This window comes from Lonchura striata, chromosome 12, assembly GCF_050655825.1.
Source record: "Lonchura striata isolate lonStrDom1 chromosome 12, ASM5065582v1, whole genome shotgun sequence".
Taxonomy (NCBI): Eukaryota; Metazoa; Chordata; class Aves; order Passeriformes; family Estrildidae; genus Lonchura; species Lonchura striata.
The window spans coordinates 14338244-14356096 of NC_140714.1; the positions used below are offsets into that span (position 1 = coordinate 14338244).

Below are 17853 nucleotides of genomic sequence, written 5' to 3' on the forward strand. Positions count from 1 at the left end.
GAGGGCAGAGCCACATCAACACATGGGGGCCAGCAGAATCAGGGGCCATGTGCCAACCCCCACTCACATCCTGCCGACCAATAGTGGCTGCACCAGGGATGGGAGGCACAGCTACAGGGACAGAATGACCTGCTCCAGTGGCTCCAGGGACAGAGGGCTAGGAGCTGCCAGGGGATTCAGGGCTGGAGGCTGTGGTCTTCTGCTTCAGGGGGATGATGCAGATACTGTTTTTGGCTTCTTTGATTCTCCACCACCGTCCCAGCCTGTGGATGAGAGAGGTGTGGGGGTCACTCTCCAACGAGATCCAGAGGATGGGGAAGCTGCACCCCCAGGCAGCATCAGGGAGGGGGGACAGTACCGGTGCTCCTGCCCAGTGCCAGCCACCAGGAAGTCACCAGCTGCTGAGAACTTGAGGCTGTTGACAAAACCCACCTGGAGGGGACAAGGCAGGGTAAAGGGACAGGGCAGGGTGAGGGGCTCCCACGGGCTTCTCCTGCTGCCCAAGAAGGAAGCCCCTGCTGAGGGACCCTCCAGTCCAGCTCCAGAATTCCCAGCCTGCCCATCCATCCATCCATACCAAGGGAATGTCCAAGAGGTGCTCCAGCTTCCGAAATCCTTCGCCACACTTCCAGAGCTTCACACTGCCGCTGTGGGATCCTGGGGCACAGAGAGGAGCCTGTCATGCACCCCAGCCCAGGGATGGGAGCAGGAAGTATTTCCCCCACCGGCTGCCAAGAGCAGCTGCCACACACCTGTGGCCAGGAGGTCACTGTTGCGCAGGGCAGCCACGGCTGAGATCCAGTAGGGCTGCTCCAGGCCCTGGCTGTCCTGCTCTCCGTGCGCCTGCCGAGCCAGCGCCAGCGGCTTCTTCTTCGTCAGCCCCCACAGGGCTAAAGACCTGCGGGGGTGTGAGGGGTGAGGGGGCTGAGGGGGCATCCTGCCCACCACCCCAGGCACCATCCTGGCCCCGTGCTCACCCATCATCAGCACCAGACACCATGTGCTCCTCGTTGATGAGCTGGATACAGTCGATGGAGCCCCTGTGAAGAGAAGAGGCAAGTGCCAGCAGTTACAAGTGTCCTTTGGGATCCTGCAGGGCATCAGCGTCCCCATGGTGCTCCTGGCACCCACACGGCACTGCCCCAGCGGGACACACCTGCCCGCAGCCCCCTCCTCCACCCCAGACCTACTGGTGCCCACAAAAGACGAGCTGTGATTCCTCAGGGATCTTCCAGAGCCGCACGGTGCCATCCCGGCCCCCCGCTGTCACACAGCACTCCCGGCTCAGGCTGTCCAGCCCTGTGATGATGTCCTGGTGCCCGAACCTGCAGAAGGAAATGACAAAGAGCTGTGGCAAGCATGGCTCTCTGCCTCCCCACCTCCTCAGGGCTGCTGGGCACCCCTTGGACGGGCCAGTGGGATTTCCCCAGGTCTTACAGGGTCTCCACGTATGCGTTCTCAGCCACGTCCCAGACCTTGACGCAGCGGTCGTGGGAAGCGCTGTACAGCTGGTGTGTGCCCTTTCGGAAAGACAGGCCCTGGGGACACATGGACAGACAGGGCACAGCAGTGAGGGATACTGAGCTGGCCTCACAAGCACTGTGCCCAATGCCCCCAACTCACTGAGACGGCGTCGCGGTGCCCTCTGAAGATGTGCAGGCGCTTGCAGGTGGCTGCATCCCAGATCATGATCAGCTTGTTCCTGTCTCCCGTAGCCTGGCACATAGCAGGAGACCCCTGAGACCTGCACCCTGGAGACCCACAGCCTACCCCTGCCTCCACTCCCACTCCGTGGGCTTTGGCTGTCCCAGGGACCCATTCTTGACCCAGCAGGGGATAGGGGCTGCTTTAACCCAACAGGGCACATCTGGGCATGAGCCTGCACCCCCAGGACCCAGGCAGAACACTCCCCATGGCCATCTCTCCACCCCTGTCCCCATACCAGGTACTTGCCGTCCGACGAAATGGCCATGCAAAGGACTTGGGATGCGTGCCCCATGTGCCGCTCCTCCGTGCCCTTCTTCCCCCCAGGCACCACGCACAACCTCTTCCCACTGTCCACCTCCCCTGCAGGAAAGTCATCACAATCACCCACTGGGACCTTCCCAAAAGTGTCAGTGAGCCTTCCACAAAGCCTGGAATTATGCACAATCCAAGAACAGCCAAGGGCCAAGCCACCTCAGAGGGCACCTGGATCCCTGCAGGGGATGGGCTTGGGAACAGCCAACCACAGCCCCAGGTGAACACTTGCATTTGATGAGGGAGCCGTCCTTGGAAGCAGAAAAAATGAATCTGTCATCAGGAGAGATGACGAGGCAGGTAACAGGCAGCTGGTGTCCCCGCAGCACATGGATCCTGGCTGGATCTGGAGGCTGTACCTGCAGGAAGAGCAGGATGTGAGCTGGGCTGCTCAGGACCCTTCCCCAGGCTCAGGAGTACCCCAGCACAGCGCCCTGACTTCTCCAGGGTGCAGCAGCAGGGAGAAAGGCTGTAGTGTGCTGGCCGTGCCTTAGTGTCCCCTAAGCTGGCACCGGCAGCCTGGCACCCCCAGCACCGGGCACTTACATCTTTGGCGACCAGGCGCTGCAGCCGGCCTCTCTGCTCCAGCTGGGGAAGAAGGGGGAGGTTCAGCAGAGGTGGCCTCAGTCCCGGTCCCGCGGGAAGGGGACGGAGCCCGCTGCCGCCAAGGGGACCGAGAGGCCGCGCCTGCCTCCCCGCTCACCACGTCCTCCTTCAGCCGGTCACCGATGAGATCCGCGGGCTCGAATTCCTCCTCGTCCTCCGCCCGCTCCTCCTCTGCGGCGGGACAGTGCGTGAGGGCCGGGCTCAGCGCCCGGGGTCGCCCCGCGGGGCACCGGCGCCGGGCGGGACTCACCGAGCTGGCGGAGCTCCTCCAGGTACTGCTTGGCCAAACGCAGCTTCTTCTCCTGCGGCGTCTCCTCCACCTCCTCCTCCGCTGCCTCTCGCCGCCGCCGCCCCAGCAACGGGCTGCAGGGAACGCGTGCGTGAGCATCGCTACCGGCACCACGGGTACTGCACAGCCTCCGGTGCCGGCATCCCCCGGGCCGCCATCTCTCCGGTGCCGGCATCTCCCGGTACCGGCACTGTCCAGGTGCAGCCCTTACCTCTCTGTCTCAGAGTCGCTAGACACTTCCTCGTCGGCGGGCCGACCGGCCGTCGCCCGCGCTCTCCCATCGGCGCCCGGTGCCTGCGGAACAAAGTGGGGCGATCGACGGGACGGGAATGGGGACGAGCGCAGCAGAAGCCCCACGGCGGCGACCCCGGCGAGGCAGCCCTTCCCCTCCGCCCCCCTGTGCCGCTCCGGCCCGGGCCCTACCGCCGGCCGCCGCCGTGCCGCCGCGCCGCGCGGGCCCTTGGCGCGCCTGCCGCCCGCCGCCGCCGCCATGCTGCCGCCGCACGTGGGCCCCGCCGCCACCGGGAACCAGGCCACGCCCCCGACAGCGCCCATTGGCTGAGGCCGGCAGGATCCCGCCTGCTATTGGCCCTGCCGCACCGCCTCCCGGTCCCGGAAGCGCGCCCTGCCCCGCCCCGGTCGGACGGCCGCGCTGTCACTCCGGTGTGACGTCACGTTACGCCCGCCCTTAGCCGCGCCCCACGGCCTGGCCACGCCCCCGGCGCTGCCCCCGCTCCGGTGCCGGTGCCCGGGTCCCTGCGGCGGGGACCGGCCACCCACGGGACCCGCGGCCCGGCACCGGTTGTCAGAGCCCCAGGGCCCCCGGCGCTGCCTGCTCTGCCCCCATGGCGCTTCGGGCCCCGTCCTGCAGCTGGCAGACCCCGTGGTGACAGTGACAGTGACAGTGGGTTGGCACTTCCGAAATCATCATCAACTCCTTCTGCCCCTCAGCGACCCTTACCAGCCTCCACTGTCGGGCACGGCCTCTGCTCCCTTCCCATGACCTTTGTAGAGTTCCAGGGACCCGTCCTTGGCCACGCTGTCTGTCCGGGATGGGTGATGCTCTAAAGAGCTAAAAACTGCTTTTGTCAGAAATTTTATTAAGTGCAAACAATGTCTTTTCTCTTTGGCACAGGGGGAGTCAGGGAAGGACAGTGGGAATGCCCTGCACTGGTCTCTGCAAGGCAACAGGCCTAGGGAGAGCCTGTCCCAGCCTGTGCAAGTGGATGCACCAGCAGGGGAGTGATGCTGCCCTCAGGCTTAGCACCCCAGAGCATGACAAGAGGAGCCACCCTCTCTGGCTGGAAGCCTGTCGAGGCTACACAGTTTTGGTCTTGGTGGCAGCTGTGGAGCCTCAGGCTCTGGGGCTGCAGGAACCCATGCCAGGGGCAGTGCAGAAGGAGCTGGGTGGGCAAGGAGCCCACCTCCCTATCCATCCGGGCAGCAGGAGCAGAAGGGCAGGTGTGGTCATGGAGGGAAGCTCTACCTAGGAACTGAGCAAGCTAGAACTCACGGGGACACATCTGAAGGGTTCAAACTGCAGTGCCCAAAAGGCTGGCCAGTTTGGAAATCCCACCTTGGCCTCATCTGCGTCCTGGTGCAAGTGAAGGAGCTGTCCTGCACCTCCTGCTTCATCATCTTCTTGGTGGTGCCCTCTGTAAGCCCCATCACGACTCGAAGGAGACGGATGGAGAGCTCCCGCACAGTGTATCCCTCCTTGGCGAGGAGGGGAGGGCGTGAAGATGGACATCCCCAAGACAGCCTTGGGCAGCCCTGCTCCAGAAGGGAGCGGAGCTGCAGCGCCGCGCATCTGCCCAGTGGGGCTGGGTGTCCCTGGGCTGGAGGCCCTGCGGAGGGCGGGGCAGGGTGGCGCGGCCGGGTCGGTGGATCCACGCGGAATCCCGGCACAGCCCGGAGCGGCGCGGGGCCCCGCCGGGCCGGGCGCCGCGTCCTCCGCCCGGCAGAGGGCGCGGGCGGGCGGGCGGGCGGAGGAAGTGACGGCGGCGGCGGGGCCGAGAACGGTACGGGCGGGACCGGGCTGGGCAGGGGGACAACGGGGAGAGGGGCAGGGACAGGGCTCGGGGGCGGCCCAGCGATGGGCCAGTGAGGGGTCAGTGATGGGGTCACTGATAGGGTCAGTGACGGCTTGGTGGGGAGGTCAGGGATGGGCCAGTGAGAGGGTCAGCGATGGGGTCAGCAGTAGAGTCAGCGATGGGTCAGTGGTGGGTCAGTGGTGGGTCAGAGATGGGGTCAGTGGTAGGTCAGTGAAGGGGTCAGTGGTGGGTCACTGATGGGGTCAATGGTGGGTCAGTGATCGGGGTCAATGAAGGGGTCAGCAGTGGGTCAGTGAAGGGGTCAGCGATGGGTCAATGAAGGGGTCAGTGGTGGGTCAGTGAAGGGGTCAATGGTGGGTCAGTGATCGGGGTCAATGAAGGGGTCAGCAGTGGGTCAGCGATGGGTCAGCGATGGGTCAATGAAGGGGTCAGTGGTGGGTCAGTGAAGGGGTCAATGGTGGGTCAGTGATCGGGGTCAATGAAGGGGTCAGCAGTGGGTCAGCGATGGGTCAGTGAAAGGGTCAGCAGTGGGTCAGTGAAGGGGTCAGCGATGGGTCAATGAAGGGGTCAGCAGTGGGTCAGTGAAGGGGTCAGCGATGGGTCAGTGAAGGGGTCAGAGATGGGGTCAGTGGTGGGTCAGAGATGGGGTCAGTGTCAGCTCAAACAGCAGGTCAGTAATGAGGTGCGTGTTAGGTCAGCGGTGATCGGGGAGGGTCAGTGGCATGGTGGGGACCTGCGTTCAGGAGGTGCAGCCATGAGGTGGGAGCAGCGATCAGCTGGGTGATGCCGTTTCAGTGTCTGTGGTTTGGAGCAGTCGGGGTGCAGGCAGGGTGAGTGCCCTGTGTGGGGGTGCAGTGTGGGAAGTGGGGGGTGCTGTGTGGGGCCCTGGACAGATGTGTCATTCACACCGGGGAAGCAGAACCAGGCGCTGTGGTTGGTCATGAGCCTGGGCTGCTTCCTGCTGTGCTGGCACCCGGAGCAAAGGAGCCAGCAGCAGCGGGCAGGGTGAGTGTGAGCAGGGTGGGCGTGAGCAGGGTGAGGTGTGAGCAGGGCGGGTGTGAGCAGTGACTGAGCAGGGTGACTGTGGGCAGGGTGAGTGCAGACAGGATGGGTGGGTGAAGGCAGGGCGAGTGCAGGCAGGTGGATGGCAGGCAGATGCTGTTGGAGTCTGGCGTGGCTTTGCTGGGCAGACAGAAGGAAACCATCAGGAGTGCTGGTGGGATGTGGCCTCTGAAAGGGACAGTGCCGGCTGGGCTGTGAGTCAGTTGTCTTGGAGCTAGGGGGGTGACCCCACCATGCCTCCTGGGTGTGGGAGGGCAGACTCGGGCCCTCCCCAACTGCCTTAGGGGAACTGTAGCAGTTTGCTCAATCCTAGTTAATCAACCGGCGTGGTGGTTTTTCCTGCTTTCTGCCTGCGGCTTCTCCTTTGCAATAAGAACTGCCAGGCTGAGAGAGGGGGTTTTCTGACCCCTCAGAGGCTATTTGGGTTTCTCAGAAGCATGACTCTGAGGACATGTGTGATGAGCTAGCTAGTCTGATGGGTGCCAAGGTGGCAGGAGCTACTGGCAGGGGCTGGGGAGGAGGCAAGGCCAGTGCTGTGCCTCTTGCCCCTTAGCTGATTTGGCAGTGTAGACCTTTCTGCAGGTTTCATGGCATGATTTCCTGGAGCTGGCACCATCTGCCATTTCCCTGCCATGAATCTCTTGTTTGACCTTGGACCCGCCAAACCTCCATGAACTCATCTGGCTGTGCCAGAGGGGAACTGCGCCTGTGCTGGGGCCAGTGGTGGGCTGGGGAGAACACACGCATGGTCTGTGCCTTACTGCCTCTAAGCTGTGACCTGCTTGGTTTCCCGTCAGTGAGAAGAATGGGTTCTGTGTCAGAGGAGCTCAGCTTGGTCCCCTTGCACCAGAGGCCGGAGCTGCTGGAAGCCTGTGCCAAGCTGCTGGGCGAGGAGTGGGGGAAGAGCCGGGCGTCGCGGCTCCACACGCTCCAGCGCTCCTCGGACGCCTTCCCCACCTGCCTGCTGCTGCTGCGGAGCCAGGCCCCCAGCGAGACCCCCGCCGCCCGGGAGGGGCCCTGCGAGCTCGTGGGCCACGCCCGACTCTCCCGCGTGGTCAGCCGTCCCCACGACCTCTTCGTGGAGAGCGTGGTGGTGGCCCGGGCGCTGCGGGGCCAGGGCTATGGGCGGCGGCTGATGGAGGCCGCTGAGCAGTGGGCCCGGAACCGGGGCTTTCGCTGCCTGCACCTCACCACCCACGACAAGCAGCATTTCTATGCCCACCTGGGCTTTGTCCTGGGTGAGCCGGTGCAGAACGTGGCCTTTCTCAGCCCGGCTATATCCTCTGAGGTGCTGCGGCTCTTCTCTGCCCCTTCTGGGGCTGCCACTGCCCCCACCAGCAGGCCATGGGTACCCGCTGCCCCCCCACCTCCCCCGCCGCCCCTCACTGTCCCCCCACCGCCTCCCCCACCGACTGTGATCTGGGCGAGGGGTGTCCTGGCTGAGAGCAGCGAGCAGAGCCTCCTGGAATCCCCACACCGCGATGCCAAAGGGCTCCCCATCTTCTGGATGAAGAAGGACATCTGAGGGGCTGGGGTCCCGAGCCGGTGATTAAAAGCAGTGCGGGCGGGAGGTGCCCGCCGCAGCGCTGCCTGACTGCCTGCCATTCTTCAGGGCTGGCACCAGCTCCCCCAGGCTACATGGTTCACCCTAGCCCCATTGTTGGGGCAGGGGGGTACTGGCAGGGAATGAGCAGAGTTCCCATACCCTGCCCTACTTGGGCATGCTGCCTCTGCTCCTGCCTGGCCTCCAGCTCACCTGGCTGGGGCTCTGGGACCACCAGCATGGTGGGGAGCCGGCCCACCCCAGGCTGTGGGGATGGCACTAGTCCTCAGGAGCACCGCCCAGTCCCACCAGTGTCTCCTCTACTCAGGATTTGCTGTGTGTCACCTGGGGCTGATGGAACGTGGTGGCCTCCAACATCCACAGCTGCTCTCACTGAACAGTCTGGGGAAACTGAGGCACAGGATGGCTGGGGGGGCACTGTGGGAGTAGGACATGGTGGTGGGGCTGCAGAATCAAGTCCCCTGCACTGCACAGTGAAGGGGGCAGGTGGCCAAACCCCCACTAAGGCACTGGTGTCAGTGAAGGCCAGAGGCATGGGAGCAGGAAGGTCAGAGAGAGCGTCCAGTCTCACAGTGAGGGATTAGCACTGTCCTTGCTGTATCACGCGGCCCTGGGCCTGTTCCCTGCCTAATCCCCTCATTCTGGGCAGTGGGCCAGTACTGGGCAGGGGCTCCAGACCCCTCTGGGCCTGCCTGGGCTGTGAGGGACAGAGCTGCCCCTTTGGCCCCACCATGCCTCTTCGGGGGGACTCAATCCCTCAGCAGGTCACCCAGCCTGGCTCAGCACTGTGCTGAAGTGGGGACCAGGGAGTCTTGGTGCCTCCACTACAGGCAGGACTGGGAGGCAGCAGGGAAATTGAGGCACCAGGGTCAGTGGCATGCAGTGCCACTCCCGAGCTGTGCCATGGCTGTGGTGGTGCAAGCAGGATCTCAGCACCAGAGAGCAGCAGGCAGAGGTAACAGTGGCAGTGCTGAGGCAGTAGGGGTCTCAATCCCCCAAGTGTACCCAATTCTGTCAGGTTTTGGGGTGGGCAGCATGTGCTTGCAGGACAGCCCAGCCAATCCTAGTCCACCATGTGCCAGGGGGGCAGTGCCTGCATTGCTGGAATGCCCACTGCATCCCACAGCCTCACCCCATGGCTCTCCTTTCCTCACAGGGTGCCGGCCCCGCAAACAACTGGTGAGGCGGGATGGTGCTGGTGCTGGCGCTGTGGTCCTGCCTGGCACTGGGCACAGTCAGTGAGGAGAGCCCGGCACCCGAGCCCCTGGCAGGTGGCCAGCCCTTTGCCGTGGTGTGGAACGTCCCCACCGGGCGCTGCCAGCACCGCTTTGGCATAGGGCTGCCCCTCAGCGACTACGGCATCGTGGAGAACCAGGGTGGCCACTTTGCTGGCCAGAACATCACCATCTTCTACAAGAACAAGTTTGGGCTGTACCCCTACTTGTCACAGCACGGTGTGCCCCATAACGGGGGCCTCCCTCAGCGTGTCTCCCTCGACGCCCACATCAACAGGGTGGCCGAGGACATCCGCCTCCTCCTGCGACCCGCTTTCCATGGCTTGGCCGTGGTGGACTGGGAGGAGTGGAGCCCTCTGTGGGCACAAAACTGGGGAGCCAAAAAGATGTACCGGACAGCCTCAGAGCAGTGGGTGCAGGACCAGTACGGCGTGCTGCCGGCACGGCAGCAGCTCCGACTGGCCCAGCTGGAGTTCGAGCAGGCGGCACAGGCTCTGATGGAGGAGACGCTTCTGGTGGGCCGAGCCCTGCGCCCTGGGGGGCTCTGGGGTTTCTACCGCTTTCCCGACTGCCTCAACAGCAACTGGGCCAAGGTGGCAAACTACACCGGGCAGTGCCAGCCGGCGGAGGTGCAGCGTAACAACCACCTGGGCTGGCTCTGGGCTGCCTCTTCTGCCCTCTACCCCAGCATCTACCTGCCGCTGGCGCTGCCGCCCGCCCTGCGCCGCCGCTACGTGCACCACCGGCTGCGCGAGGCCCTGCGCGTGGCCGCCTTCGGGCCCGACGGCCTCCTGCCCGTGGTCGCCTACTCGCGCCTCGCCTTCCGCCGCTCCTCCCGGTTCCTGCACCTGGTAAGCGCTGTGGGGCCGCGGCTGCGATGCGGGGTTCTGGGTGGCACGGGGACAGAGGCTGTGTCCCCCAGACGGGTCACGTCTCTGTTCCTGGCAGGCTGACCTGGTGCACACCATCGGGGAGAGCGCGGCACTGGGAGCGGCCGGGCTGGTGCTCTGGGGAGACATGTCGTACTCCCACTCGGCTGTGAGTATGGCAGCACTGCAGGCAGCAGGAGATGGTGTGTGTACAGGGTGGCCACATCCCCCGTGCCCACCAGGGAGGGCTGGCCAGGTCTCTGTTGCTGGGGGGCTTCTCACTCATGCTTCCTCCCCAGGAAAGCTGTGCCAGCCTGCGCCACTACCTCGTATCCACTCTGGGTCCCTACGTGGCCAACGTGACGGCAGCAGCCCGAGAATGCAGCTACGGGCAGTGCCATGGACACGGGCGCTGCGTGCGCCGGCAGCCCCACGACCTGGGCAGCCTCCTGCACCTTGGCCCCGGTGCCGGCCCGCGGGCTGCCTTCCGCTGCCACTGCTACCGTGGCTGGGCAGGTGAAGACTGTGCCCAGCGGGTATGGCACAGCCCTGCCACCTCCTGCCAGGTGCCCGTCCACGCTCACAGCCTCTATGGGCACAAGGATCCCACATCCTCTGACACCTGCCTGCCACAGGGCACGTGGGGCTGGTGACAAAGGCCAGGGACCGCCATGGTCCCCTACTCCAGCAGTGCTGCTGCTGGCTTTCCCTATGGTCTCATTAACCTAAATAAATTCTCCTGGCACAGCGGGCATGGTTTTTGTGTGCAAAGCTGAAGGACTCTGTGGTGTCCCTATGCAGGGCACAATTGCCATTGCTGCTGAGAGGCAGCACAGACCCCAGTTTGGCTCTGGATGGGTCCAGCAGTGCATCAGCTTTCCTGCATGGGCTCTGCCCTGATCCCATGAGCTGGCAGCCCCTTTACTCTGGGAAAGGGGACGTGGGGCACTGCCACAACCTGCTGTCCCTTTGCCACTGGCACCGTGCTGCCAGCAGCCCTGACCACGCCACCAGGCCCCCCTCCCCATAGCTATTTTTATCGCCCCCCAACCGTGTTTCTCACTGTCCTATTTTAAGCAGCGCAGTTGGCGCAGCGGGAACCCAGTGCCCAGCTCCTGGGGGCCCTGCACCACCTCACTGCCCGCTCACACTGCCCAGGCACGGGGAGCCATGCCCAGGGAGGCTGCAGAAGGTACACTGGGGAGTGGGTTTGGGGCTGGTGGTGGCTCTAGCACCCCAGGGGATACCAGGTGATGCAAGGCTTTGGGGTTGGGATGGAAGTAGTGGACAGATGGTGCCCTCTGCCATGGGGTCTGTGGGCAGAGATGCCTTCCCAGGGAAGAAGGGGGTCCTGGAGGGCTGCAGGTGTAGGGCAGCAGGGTTTGGGAGGGCACTGGCAGCTGGCACGTACAGACCCCTGCGCCAAACCTATGTGACCAGCTGTGCCCCCCCACCTAGGGCAAGTGGGTGCAGGGGGTGATGTGGGTACCTGTGGAGCAGTCCCTGGCCAAAGGTAGGGGTGTGGGGAAGGTCTGAGGGGTCTGAGGGGACCCTGGGTACCAGCTGAGGCCCCCAGCCCTGGTGCCTGCCAGCCCTGTGGGTGACACACAGTCTGGACAGCAGCAGCACGGCGCCACGCTGCCCTGCGACACGCCACTGACCCCGGGAGGGATTGGGAGTGGGCACAGTGCCAGCCTGCCATGCTCTGCCAAGGGCACAGTGCGTGGGCCCTGCCCACTGCTCAAAAATACACAAACACCTAGAAAATAATCTTTTCCCTCAAACCCAATGCAGGCATGGTTGCTTCCCAAAACAGTGCTGGAGCATGCCTACTTCCAAAAAGCCCTCCCAGTCCCATGTGACGTGCTCACTAGGGCAATGGGCACTAGGGCCCCCTGGCACAGCATACACCCCACATCTACATCTGTGCACCCCCAAGCAGCATGGTATCTGCAGGGCAAGCTGGGCCACACCACAAACTGGCACTGCTCTGCACCTGCCCACCAGCTTCCAGCTGGCCCTTGGAGCCCTAGTCAGTCCCACAGTGCCTGGGCTATCCCGGCTGGGGGGTGGCACATTCCTGCCCCCAAGCCAGGGCCAGATTCCAGCCCCACTAACAAGGCTCCGGGATCGTGGCCACCAGGCACCCGCTAACTGCTCTGATGACAGCAGTGGGGCCAGGGGGGGCACAGCCAGCGCTTGCCCACTGTGGCTGCAGGGCTGGCCCAAAGGAACACCAGTCTTGGCTGCCTGCCCTGGTGCAGCACCAGGCTGCCAAGGCTGACATCCCCCTGGCAGGGCTCTGGTGCCACAGGGGTGCCCAGGGCAGGCAGGGGCTGTGGGCAGGGCACAGGCTGACCTTTTGCCTCTGTTCCAGCAGACGGCGTGGGAAGGGCTGAGGGTGCTGCGCCGGCAGAGCCTGGGGACCCCGACAGCAGTGAGTCCGGAGCCATCAGCCTGCGCCCCGTGGAGTCCATCAGCGACCTGTACTGGGCCTCGGGCGGGCACAAGGGCACAGAGGGTGAGAGCACTGCAGGGGGCTGTGCAAGACCCAGCTGCGCCCGTGGCCAGGCTCTGACCCCTTCTCTCCCCTGCCTGCAGGCAATGGCCCGGCTCCCTCCAGCAGCCTGCACCGGCCTCCACCTCGGCCCGTGTCACCTGTGCCCCCGCCGCTCCTGCCCACCCTGCGCCCCGTGCCCCCCGCCAGCCCCTGCCCTTGCCTCGGCCCTGGCCACCCCCTGCTGCTGGCCCTGCTGGCGCTCCTGGCACTGTCAAGCCTGATCCTGGCCACACTGGCCATCTACCTGAGCGGTACGTGGCACTGGCAGGGTGGGGAGATGGGGCATTGTGGGGGCCCGACCTGCCACCTCAGCACGCTGCCATCCTCTCCCCGCAGTCCTGCAGAGCCAGTCGGTGCGGGCGCTGGCCCAGTGGCTCGAGAGCCAGGAGGACGCCGTGCACCAGCTGCGGGCAGCCAGCAGGCAGCTCTGGGCTCGCCTCAACACCAGCGCCCAGCCTGGCGGGCACCGCTGAGCTGCTCCTGCTCCCACCATGGGCTCTGGGCCGCCACGGGAAGGGGCACCGAAGGGCAGGAGGGGGGAGCAGGCAGCTTTACCCACAGAGACTTGGCAGCATTGCCCCTTGGGGCACAGGGGCAATCCTGGACCCTGTCCCACAGTGCCAGAGAAAGAAACTGGGCTGTAAGGACCTGCATCCGCCCCAGTGACAGCCCTTCCTCTTAACAAGGCAGAAGGCATACTTTATTTAGCCTTTTAATTACCTCTTACAATCAAAGTCTTAGAAAATCACCATGATAGATACATTCCCAGGGTGGCAGGCACTGCCAACTGGCATGGCCCCATGCCCGCCTGGGCAGTGGCCCCCCCCATAATTAATTTCCCACAAGATTACTATTTCATATAAAGCATTTGGCTGGAAAAGGGCTGAGAGTGGGCAGCTGGCAGGACTGGGCAGAGCTTCCCACTCCACAGTGCTGTCACCATCACGATGCCAGGCTGGCTAGGGAGGTAGGGGCTGTACCCAGCATGGCAAGGTGGGGAGAATGCTCCTGCCACAGCACAGACACCAGGACCAGCTACTCTGCTGCCCTGCACAGCTCTGCCCTCCCACCCACCCTTCAGACTGTGCCAGGCCACCCTGGTGCCGCTGCAGGACTGGGGAGGGTGCACACGAGCCCTGCCTCTGAAAGGATCTGCAGAAGCTTGGGTGAGACCCCCTCCCACTGTGCCACATGGATCCCCAGCCACAGAGCAGGCACACGGCATCACGCCACCACCTCCCCCTGCTCTTCTTTTATCCTTCCTATTTTTTGGTTAAAAAAATAAAAGAGGGGGCAGCCCCTCCTTGGGGCAGCTCCAGGCATTAAATACTCTGCTGTACAAGAATAAAAGCCCGAGGGCTGGGGGCACCTGCCCCTCACAGTGCTGGGTCTGCAGTCCAGGTGGGCTGGGGGCTCTGCCCCCCTCTGCCCATCACAGCACATCTGCCCGCTTGTCCCGCACGCGGCTCCGGGCTTTCGTGCGGGCTTTGAAGGCAGCTGAGTTGTAGAGGTGCTGGAAGGAGAGGGAAGGAGAGATTAGGGTTTGGGATGCCCCTCTGCCCACCTCCCCAGCAGCACCCACCACACTCAGGCACTCAGCGGGAGCCCCCGGTGGCAGAGGAGGGGACTGTGGGCACAAATCTGGGAGGTGGCACCCACACCCACCTTCTCGAAGCGGGAGACCTTGCTGGCTTTCAGAGCAGCCGCATCCAGCACCAAGGGGGGCCCGAGGCCAAAGATCTCCCGTAGCAGCTCATTGTTCTGTGAAAGGAGGGGGTCTGTCAGCACCCACCAGCATCAGCCCAGCACTCCCTGGTGCATCTGCCCAGCCCATACCTGGAGATGGTGGTGGATGCCAGAGCCCAGCACCTCCTTAAAGGCTTGGTAGGTGCGCTGACGTGCCCAGCTGTCCAGGTACATGCACTCCAGGCCAAATCGGATGGTCTCCTCCTGGTACTCCCCACTCTGAGCAGAGAGAGGGGCACCAGCAATAACCTGGGCACCAGCCCTGTGTCCCCTGGCTCTCCAGAGAGGAATCATCAGGCAGCTGGGAAGCAGCCACAGAGTGGCAGGACAGGGCACCACCAGGCTCCAGTACCTCAATGAAACGCAGGATGTCCCGGAAGATGGATCGCTGCCTCCGTCGGTCTGTCTTGGCTCGGTACTTGTTGCTCTCAGTAGCCAGGACCTTGAGTTGGGTACACAGGAACTCTGTATCTTGGTGGCACAAGTCCTCCTGCCAAAATCCAGAGGATTTAGAGGGATGAGCACTAGGCACTGCCCACTGCCATAGGCAGGACAGGGCTGAGGGATCACTGGGGCTAGCCCCTCTGCCTGGATGCCTGCTAGTGACACTGGTCAATGCCAGCTCAGCCAGGGCATGTCAGGGTGTCACAGCAGCTTCCTCCCTGCTGCCTGGTTAGTGCCCACCCACTGCTCTCATTGCCACAGCCCATGCCTTACCTCCAGGTCCTGGGCCAGCTCAAAGAGCAGCGCAATGGTTTCCCCAGCCAGGATGCGCAGGGCAACGCTGCTGCTGGTCAGCAGTGGGGGCAGCTGCAGCCAGTGACTGGGACAGGGAAGCAAGAGGGCAGTCTAAGAGGCCAAGCACTGCCCCAAGGGCTCAGTGCTCCACAGCTGGCTGCCCCATACCAGCCTCCACTCACTCCACATCCCACTCACTTGTCCAAAATGCTCCTGAGGTGGGAGGGGGGGCAGATGGTGAGGAGCAGGGACCATGACTGGAGTGCGCTGCAGTGCAGAGGCCCATGCTGGGCAGGTGCTGAGCCCCCTTCGCCTGTACTGGGGGGGCTGAAGATGCCCTCCAAGCAGGACAGGCATGAAACCAGGTCCTGGAGAGAAACTTTGCCAGTCAGACCACAGCTGCCATGAAGATGCCACACTGAGCTGTGCACTGGGGACCAAAGGGGACCCACCATACCAAGGGGTGCCAGGAGCCCCTTGGGACAGGAGAGGCTACTCCACCCACAACACCCCATCTGCTGGCTCCCCCCAGCTCAGCTCCAGGCTGCCCAGGGAAGGGGCCTGGGCTGCCACTCATGTCCCCATACCCCTACTCCAGCTCAGCTTCAGGCTGCTCTGGCACTGTGGGCTGAGGGCAGGTGGCATGGCAGCCCCCGGGTGCCCTCTTGCAGGATGACACCCAGGCGCAGTTACCTCGAGGTCAGCAGCAGCGATGTAGCAGCACATGCCCAGGGCCGTGGCACACTGGCAAGAGAAATGGGGGAAATGCAGTCAGATCAGGCCCAGCTGGATCATGCCAGGCCTGATCCAGCACCCAGCCAAGGGGCAGCCGGGTTGGGGTGCCCCTGCTTTGCCCCACTGCACTCCATTGGCACCCAATCCTGTCACCCTCCCGGGGCCGCAGCGGCTCCCAAAGGCGCTGCCTGGGCTCTCCCCACCACGGAGGCGTCCCCGGGAGGAAAGGGCCCGGCCTTACGCTCTGCCGGGCGCCGGGGCTGGCTGTGCTGTCCGTCAGGACGCTGATGAGCAGGGGCTTCAGGCTGCGGAACACCTCTTCTCCCTCCGGGCCAGAGCCCATCTGGAGGCAGAGGAGGGTGAGGACGGTGCCCGCCAGCGCCTGTTCTTCCCCTTTACCTGTGGGCAGCACAGAGACCTCCGTCAGCCACGGGTCACCGGCCCCGCCGCGCCCGCCCGCAGGCACCCTGACCTTTCTTGAGGCACTTCTCCAGCGAGTCGGTGAGCGTCAGGCGGCGCTCCAGCAGGAACTCGGGCAGGGTTTTGGAGGCCAGGGCCAGGCGCAGGCTCTGCAGTGCCGCCTGCCGCGCCTTGGCGCTGCGAGACACGGCGGGACGTCACGGGCCGGGCTATCCCGCGGCGGGGCACGTCCCTGCCCGCGGCTGGCAGCGCTGGAGGGGCGGGCGGCGTGCCCCGAGAGCCACGGGGGTGACAGCCGCTCCTCACCTCTTGTCCAGGAGGTTGTCCATGTGCTCTTTCAGCCGGTCCTCTATCTCCTCCTCCTGGCCTTGCTCACTCGCCGCCTCGCTCCCTGCCCGGGCGGCACCACGTGAAGCCGGGAAGCCCCAGGGCGGGGGACACCGCGACCCACGCGGGGTCACCGTGGGGCTCGCGTGGCTCACCTGGTGCCTCGTCAGCGGGGCTGGCGCTCTCGCTGGCACTGCTGCAGTGGCTCAGCACCTCGCTGCCGGCCTCCTCCTCGCTGCCGGGCGAGCTCGCCCGGGCGCTGCCGGTGCCGCCTGCGGGGGTCGGGGGCAGCCCGGTGTGAGCCCGGCGCTGCCGGCCCGGCCATGTCACCCGCGGCCCCGACCCCCCGCTCCCCTCGCCCGGTCCCCCCCGACTCACGGCGCGCGGCGCGGCGGGAGCGCGGCATGGCCGGCGCGCGCGCACCCCGCGCCCCGCCCCCGGGAGGGCCCGACCGCCCCCGGCTCCGCCCCGCCCCGGGAGGGCCCGGCCCCGCCCCGACCGCCCCCGGCCCGGCCCCGCCCCGGGAGGGCCCGGCCCGCCCCCGGCCCCGGCCCGCCCCCGGCCCCGGCCCCGGCCCGGCCCCGCCCCGGGAGCGCCCCCCGCCGTCTGCGCATGCGCCGCGGGCCGGCCCGAGCCCCGTGCCGCTGTCCCGTCCCTGCCCGCATCCCTGCCCCTTTCTCTGGCTCTCTCCCTGCCGTTCTCCCTGTCCAGGCGCTATGTTCATCCTTTCTCCCTCAGTATCCCTGCCCGTATCGCTGCCCCTCTCCCTGTCCTGACGCTATCTTCATCCCTGGTCCCTGATAAGAAAGATGCCCACTGATGTCTTTACAAACAATTCGATGCGTGAGGGTCTTTAGGAGAAACAGGTGTTCATGTCTTTGGAATGGGTCTTCATGTCTCTACTAACCTCAAGCCACCCGGGTTTGGTACAGAACACAGACAGTTTGACTACAGCTTGAATTCCTGAACTTTAGGGCAATAGACAAATGGGTCAGCACAAAGTCCCTTGCAGAACTCAGCCTGAACTTCTGAACTTCAGGGGAAAATGAAAGGTTCCAGGAACATGTGGCTGACGGTTCGGAAGGATGTACCTTCCCAGTACCTCAGCCAATGGGGAAAGGAAGAGGGCAACATGCAGCCGGGAGTTGGGATGAAAGGAGGCTGCATCTTCCGAACCTCAGGAGAGAAATTCCATGGAGGTATGGCCCAGTGGAGTCCCTCCCTTTATTCAAATAAAGTTGCAGGGCTCCTCTGTCTCCTTTATGCACACTGGCTTCTCCTAATGTGATTTTCTGCATATCCCTGCCCTGTCTCTGTCCTGGTTCTATCTTCATCCCTGGCCACTCACTATCCCTGCCCATATCCCTTCTTCTGTCCCTGGCCCTGCCTGCATCGCATTAGGATAATCTCATTCCCTAAGTAAAATACCAATTAGTCTTTCTAGCATGAAATGTTTGGCCTTTACTAAGATCTATATGCCCCCTGTTGTATACTGCATAGCTGTGGCTGGGTGGGCAGGCAGATAAGGCTGACAGCCTGGGCCCTCCAAGACCTCCCTGAGACCCTCCTATCATCTGGCCTCACAGGTAAGTACCCCTCGACATAGTAAGACTGACTCCAGAGAAAAGA

The 17853-nt window shown here is 64.3% G+C and overlaps 5 protein-coding genes across 13 annotated transcripts; 3 read left to right on the top strand and 2 right to left on the bottom strand.

Moving 5' to 3' along the window:
* Positions 1-84: 84 nt before the first annotated feature.
* On the bottom strand, positions 85-4736 carry RRP9 (ribosomal RNA processing 9, U3 small nucleolar RNA binding protein). Of its 2 annotated transcripts, XM_085590612.1 has the most exons (16): positions 4491-4736; positions 3876-3986; positions 3126-3208; positions 2876-2988; positions 2723-2796; positions 2566-2607; positions 2252-2378; positions 1943-2067; positions 1624-1716; positions 1438-1538; positions 1191-1325; positions 978-1040; positions 753-898; positions 578-657; positions 359-432; positions 85-263 (listed from the first exon to the last, which is right to left on the bottom strand). In XM_085590612.1, exons 1-16 carry the CDS (start codon positions 4722-4724, stop codon positions 158-160), a joined length of 1707 nt encoding a protein of 568 aa, XP_085446738.1. In that variant the 5' UTR covers positions 4725-4736; the 3' UTR covers positions 85-157. The 2 variants fall into 2 exon arrangements, with proteins under 2 accessions (XP_085446738.1, XP_021386347.2); XM_021530672.4 differs by lacking the exons at positions 3876-3986; positions 4491-4736 and adding an exon at positions 3338-3484.
* A 159-nt stretch (positions 4737-4895) lies between these two features.
* NAA80 (N-alpha-acetyltransferase 80, NatH catalytic subunit) lies at positions 4896-7615 on the top strand. 4 transcript variants are annotated; one of them, XM_021534371.3, is made up of 2 exons: positions 4896-4935; positions 6828-7615. In XM_021534371.3, exon 2 carries the CDS (start codon positions 6836-6838, stop codon positions 7553-7555), a length of 720 nt encoding a protein of 239 aa, XP_021390046.3. In that variant the 5' UTR covers positions 4896-4935; positions 6828-6835; the 3' UTR covers positions 7556-7615. The 4 variants fall into 4 exon arrangements, with proteins under 4 accessions (XP_021390046.3, XP_085446740.1, XP_085446741.1 ...); XM_085590614.1 differs by lacking the exon at positions 4896-4935 and adding an exon at positions 5658-5798; XM_085590615.1 differs by lacking the exon at positions 4896-4935 and adding an exon at positions 5812-5973.
* Positions 5659-10445, top strand: HYAL3 (hyaluronidase 3). Of its 2 annotated transcripts, none has more exons than XM_021534383.3 (4): positions 5659-5798; positions 8751-9680; positions 9778-9867; positions 9998-10445. In XM_021534383.3, the coding sequence occupies exons 2-4, from the start codon at positions 8784-8786 to the stop codon at positions 10349-10351; spliced, it is 1341 nt and encodes a 446-aa protein (XP_021390058.2). In that variant the 5' UTR covers positions 5659-5798; positions 8751-8783; the 3' UTR covers positions 10352-10445. The 2 variants fall into 2 exon arrangements, with proteins under 2 accessions (XP_021390058.2, XP_085446739.1); XM_085590613.1 differs by lacking the exon at positions 5659-5798 and adding an exon at positions 7137-7268.
* Positions 10446-10587: 142 nt separating this feature from the next.
* LSMEM2 (leucine rich single-pass membrane protein 2) lies at positions 10588-13585 on the top strand. 4 transcript variants are annotated; one of them, XM_085590619.1, is made up of 4 exons: positions 10588-10890; positions 12076-12219; positions 12300-12509; positions 12595-13585. In XM_085590619.1, exons 1-4 carry the CDS (start codon positions 10869-10871, stop codon positions 12729-12731), a joined length of 513 nt encoding a protein of 170 aa, XP_085446745.1. In that variant the 5' UTR covers positions 10588-10868; the 3' UTR covers positions 12732-13585. The 4 variants fall into 4 exon arrangements, with proteins under 4 accessions (XP_085446745.1, XP_031361822.2, XP_085446743.1 ...); XM_031505962.3 differs by having other exon boundaries at positions 12079-12219; XM_085590617.1 differs by having other exon boundaries at positions 12300-13585.
* IFRD2 (interferon related developmental regulator 2) lies at positions 12955-16662 on the bottom strand. The gene is made up of 12 exons (XM_021530683.3): positions 16603-16662; positions 16380-16496; positions 16204-16288; positions 15950-16074; positions 15719-15876; positions 15436-15486; positions 14941-15110; positions 14722-14827; positions 14357-14494; positions 14095-14223; positions 13924-14019; positions 12955-13771 (listed from the first exon to the last, which is right to left on the bottom strand). Exons 1-12 carry the CDS (start codon positions 16628-16630, stop codon positions 13691-13693), a joined length of 1284 nt encoding a protein of 427 aa, XP_021386358.2. The 5' UTR covers positions 16631-16662; the 3' UTR covers positions 12955-13690.
* Positions 16663-17853: the final 1191 nt, after the last annotated feature.

Coding starts and splice junctions, on each gene's coding strand:
- RRP9 (XM_085590612.1), bottom strand. CDS start 4,724: ATGCGCGGCGCTGCAGCTCCGCTCCCTTCTGGAGCAGGGCTGCCCAAG. Junction 2,989..3,125: donor AGCGACTCTGAGACAGAGAG/GTAAGGGCTGCA, acceptor CGTTCCCTGCAG/CCCGTTGCTGGGGCGGCGGC. Junction 658..752: donor CAGTGACCTCCTGGCCACAG/GTGTGTGGCAGC, acceptor TCTGTGCCCCAG/GATCCCACAGCGGCAGTGTG.
- HYAL3 (XM_021534383.3), top strand. CDS start 8,784: ATGGTGCTGGTGCTGGCGCTGTGGTCCTGCCTGGCACTGGGCACAGTC. Junction 9,681..9,777: donor CCTCCCGGTTCCTGCACCTG/GTAAGCGCTGTG, acceptor TGTTCCTGGCAG/GCTGACCTGGTGCACACCAT. Junction 9,868..9,997: donor TGTCGTACTCCCACTCGGCT/GTGAGTATGGCA, acceptor CTTCCTCCCCAG/GAAAGCTGTGCCAGCCTGCG.
- NAA80 (XM_021534371.3), top strand. CDS start 6,836: ATGGGTTCTGTGTCAGAGGAGCTCAGCTTGGTCCCCTTGCACCAGAGG.
- LSMEM2 (XM_085590617.1), top strand. CDS start 10,869: ATGCCCAGGGAGGCTGCAGAAG. Junction 10,891..12,075: donor GCCCAGGGAGGCTGCAGAAG/GTACACTGGGGA, acceptor CCTCTGTTCCAG/CAGACGGCGTGGGAAGGGCT. Junction 12,220..12,299: donor CGGGCACAAGGGCACAGAGG/GTGAGAGCACTG, acceptor CCCTGCCTGCAG/GCAATGGCCCGGCTCCCTCC.
- IFRD2 (XM_021530683.3), bottom strand. CDS start 16,630: ATGCCGCGCTCCCGCCGCGCCGCGCGCC. Junction 14,828..14,940: donor CTCAGGAGCATTTTGGACAA/GTGAGTGGGATG, acceptor TCCCTGTCCCAG/TCACTGGCTGCAGCTGCCCC. Junction 14,224..14,356: donor ACATCCTGCGTTTCATTGAG/GTACTGGAGCCT, acceptor CTCTCTGCTCAG/AGTGGGGAGTACCAGGAGGA.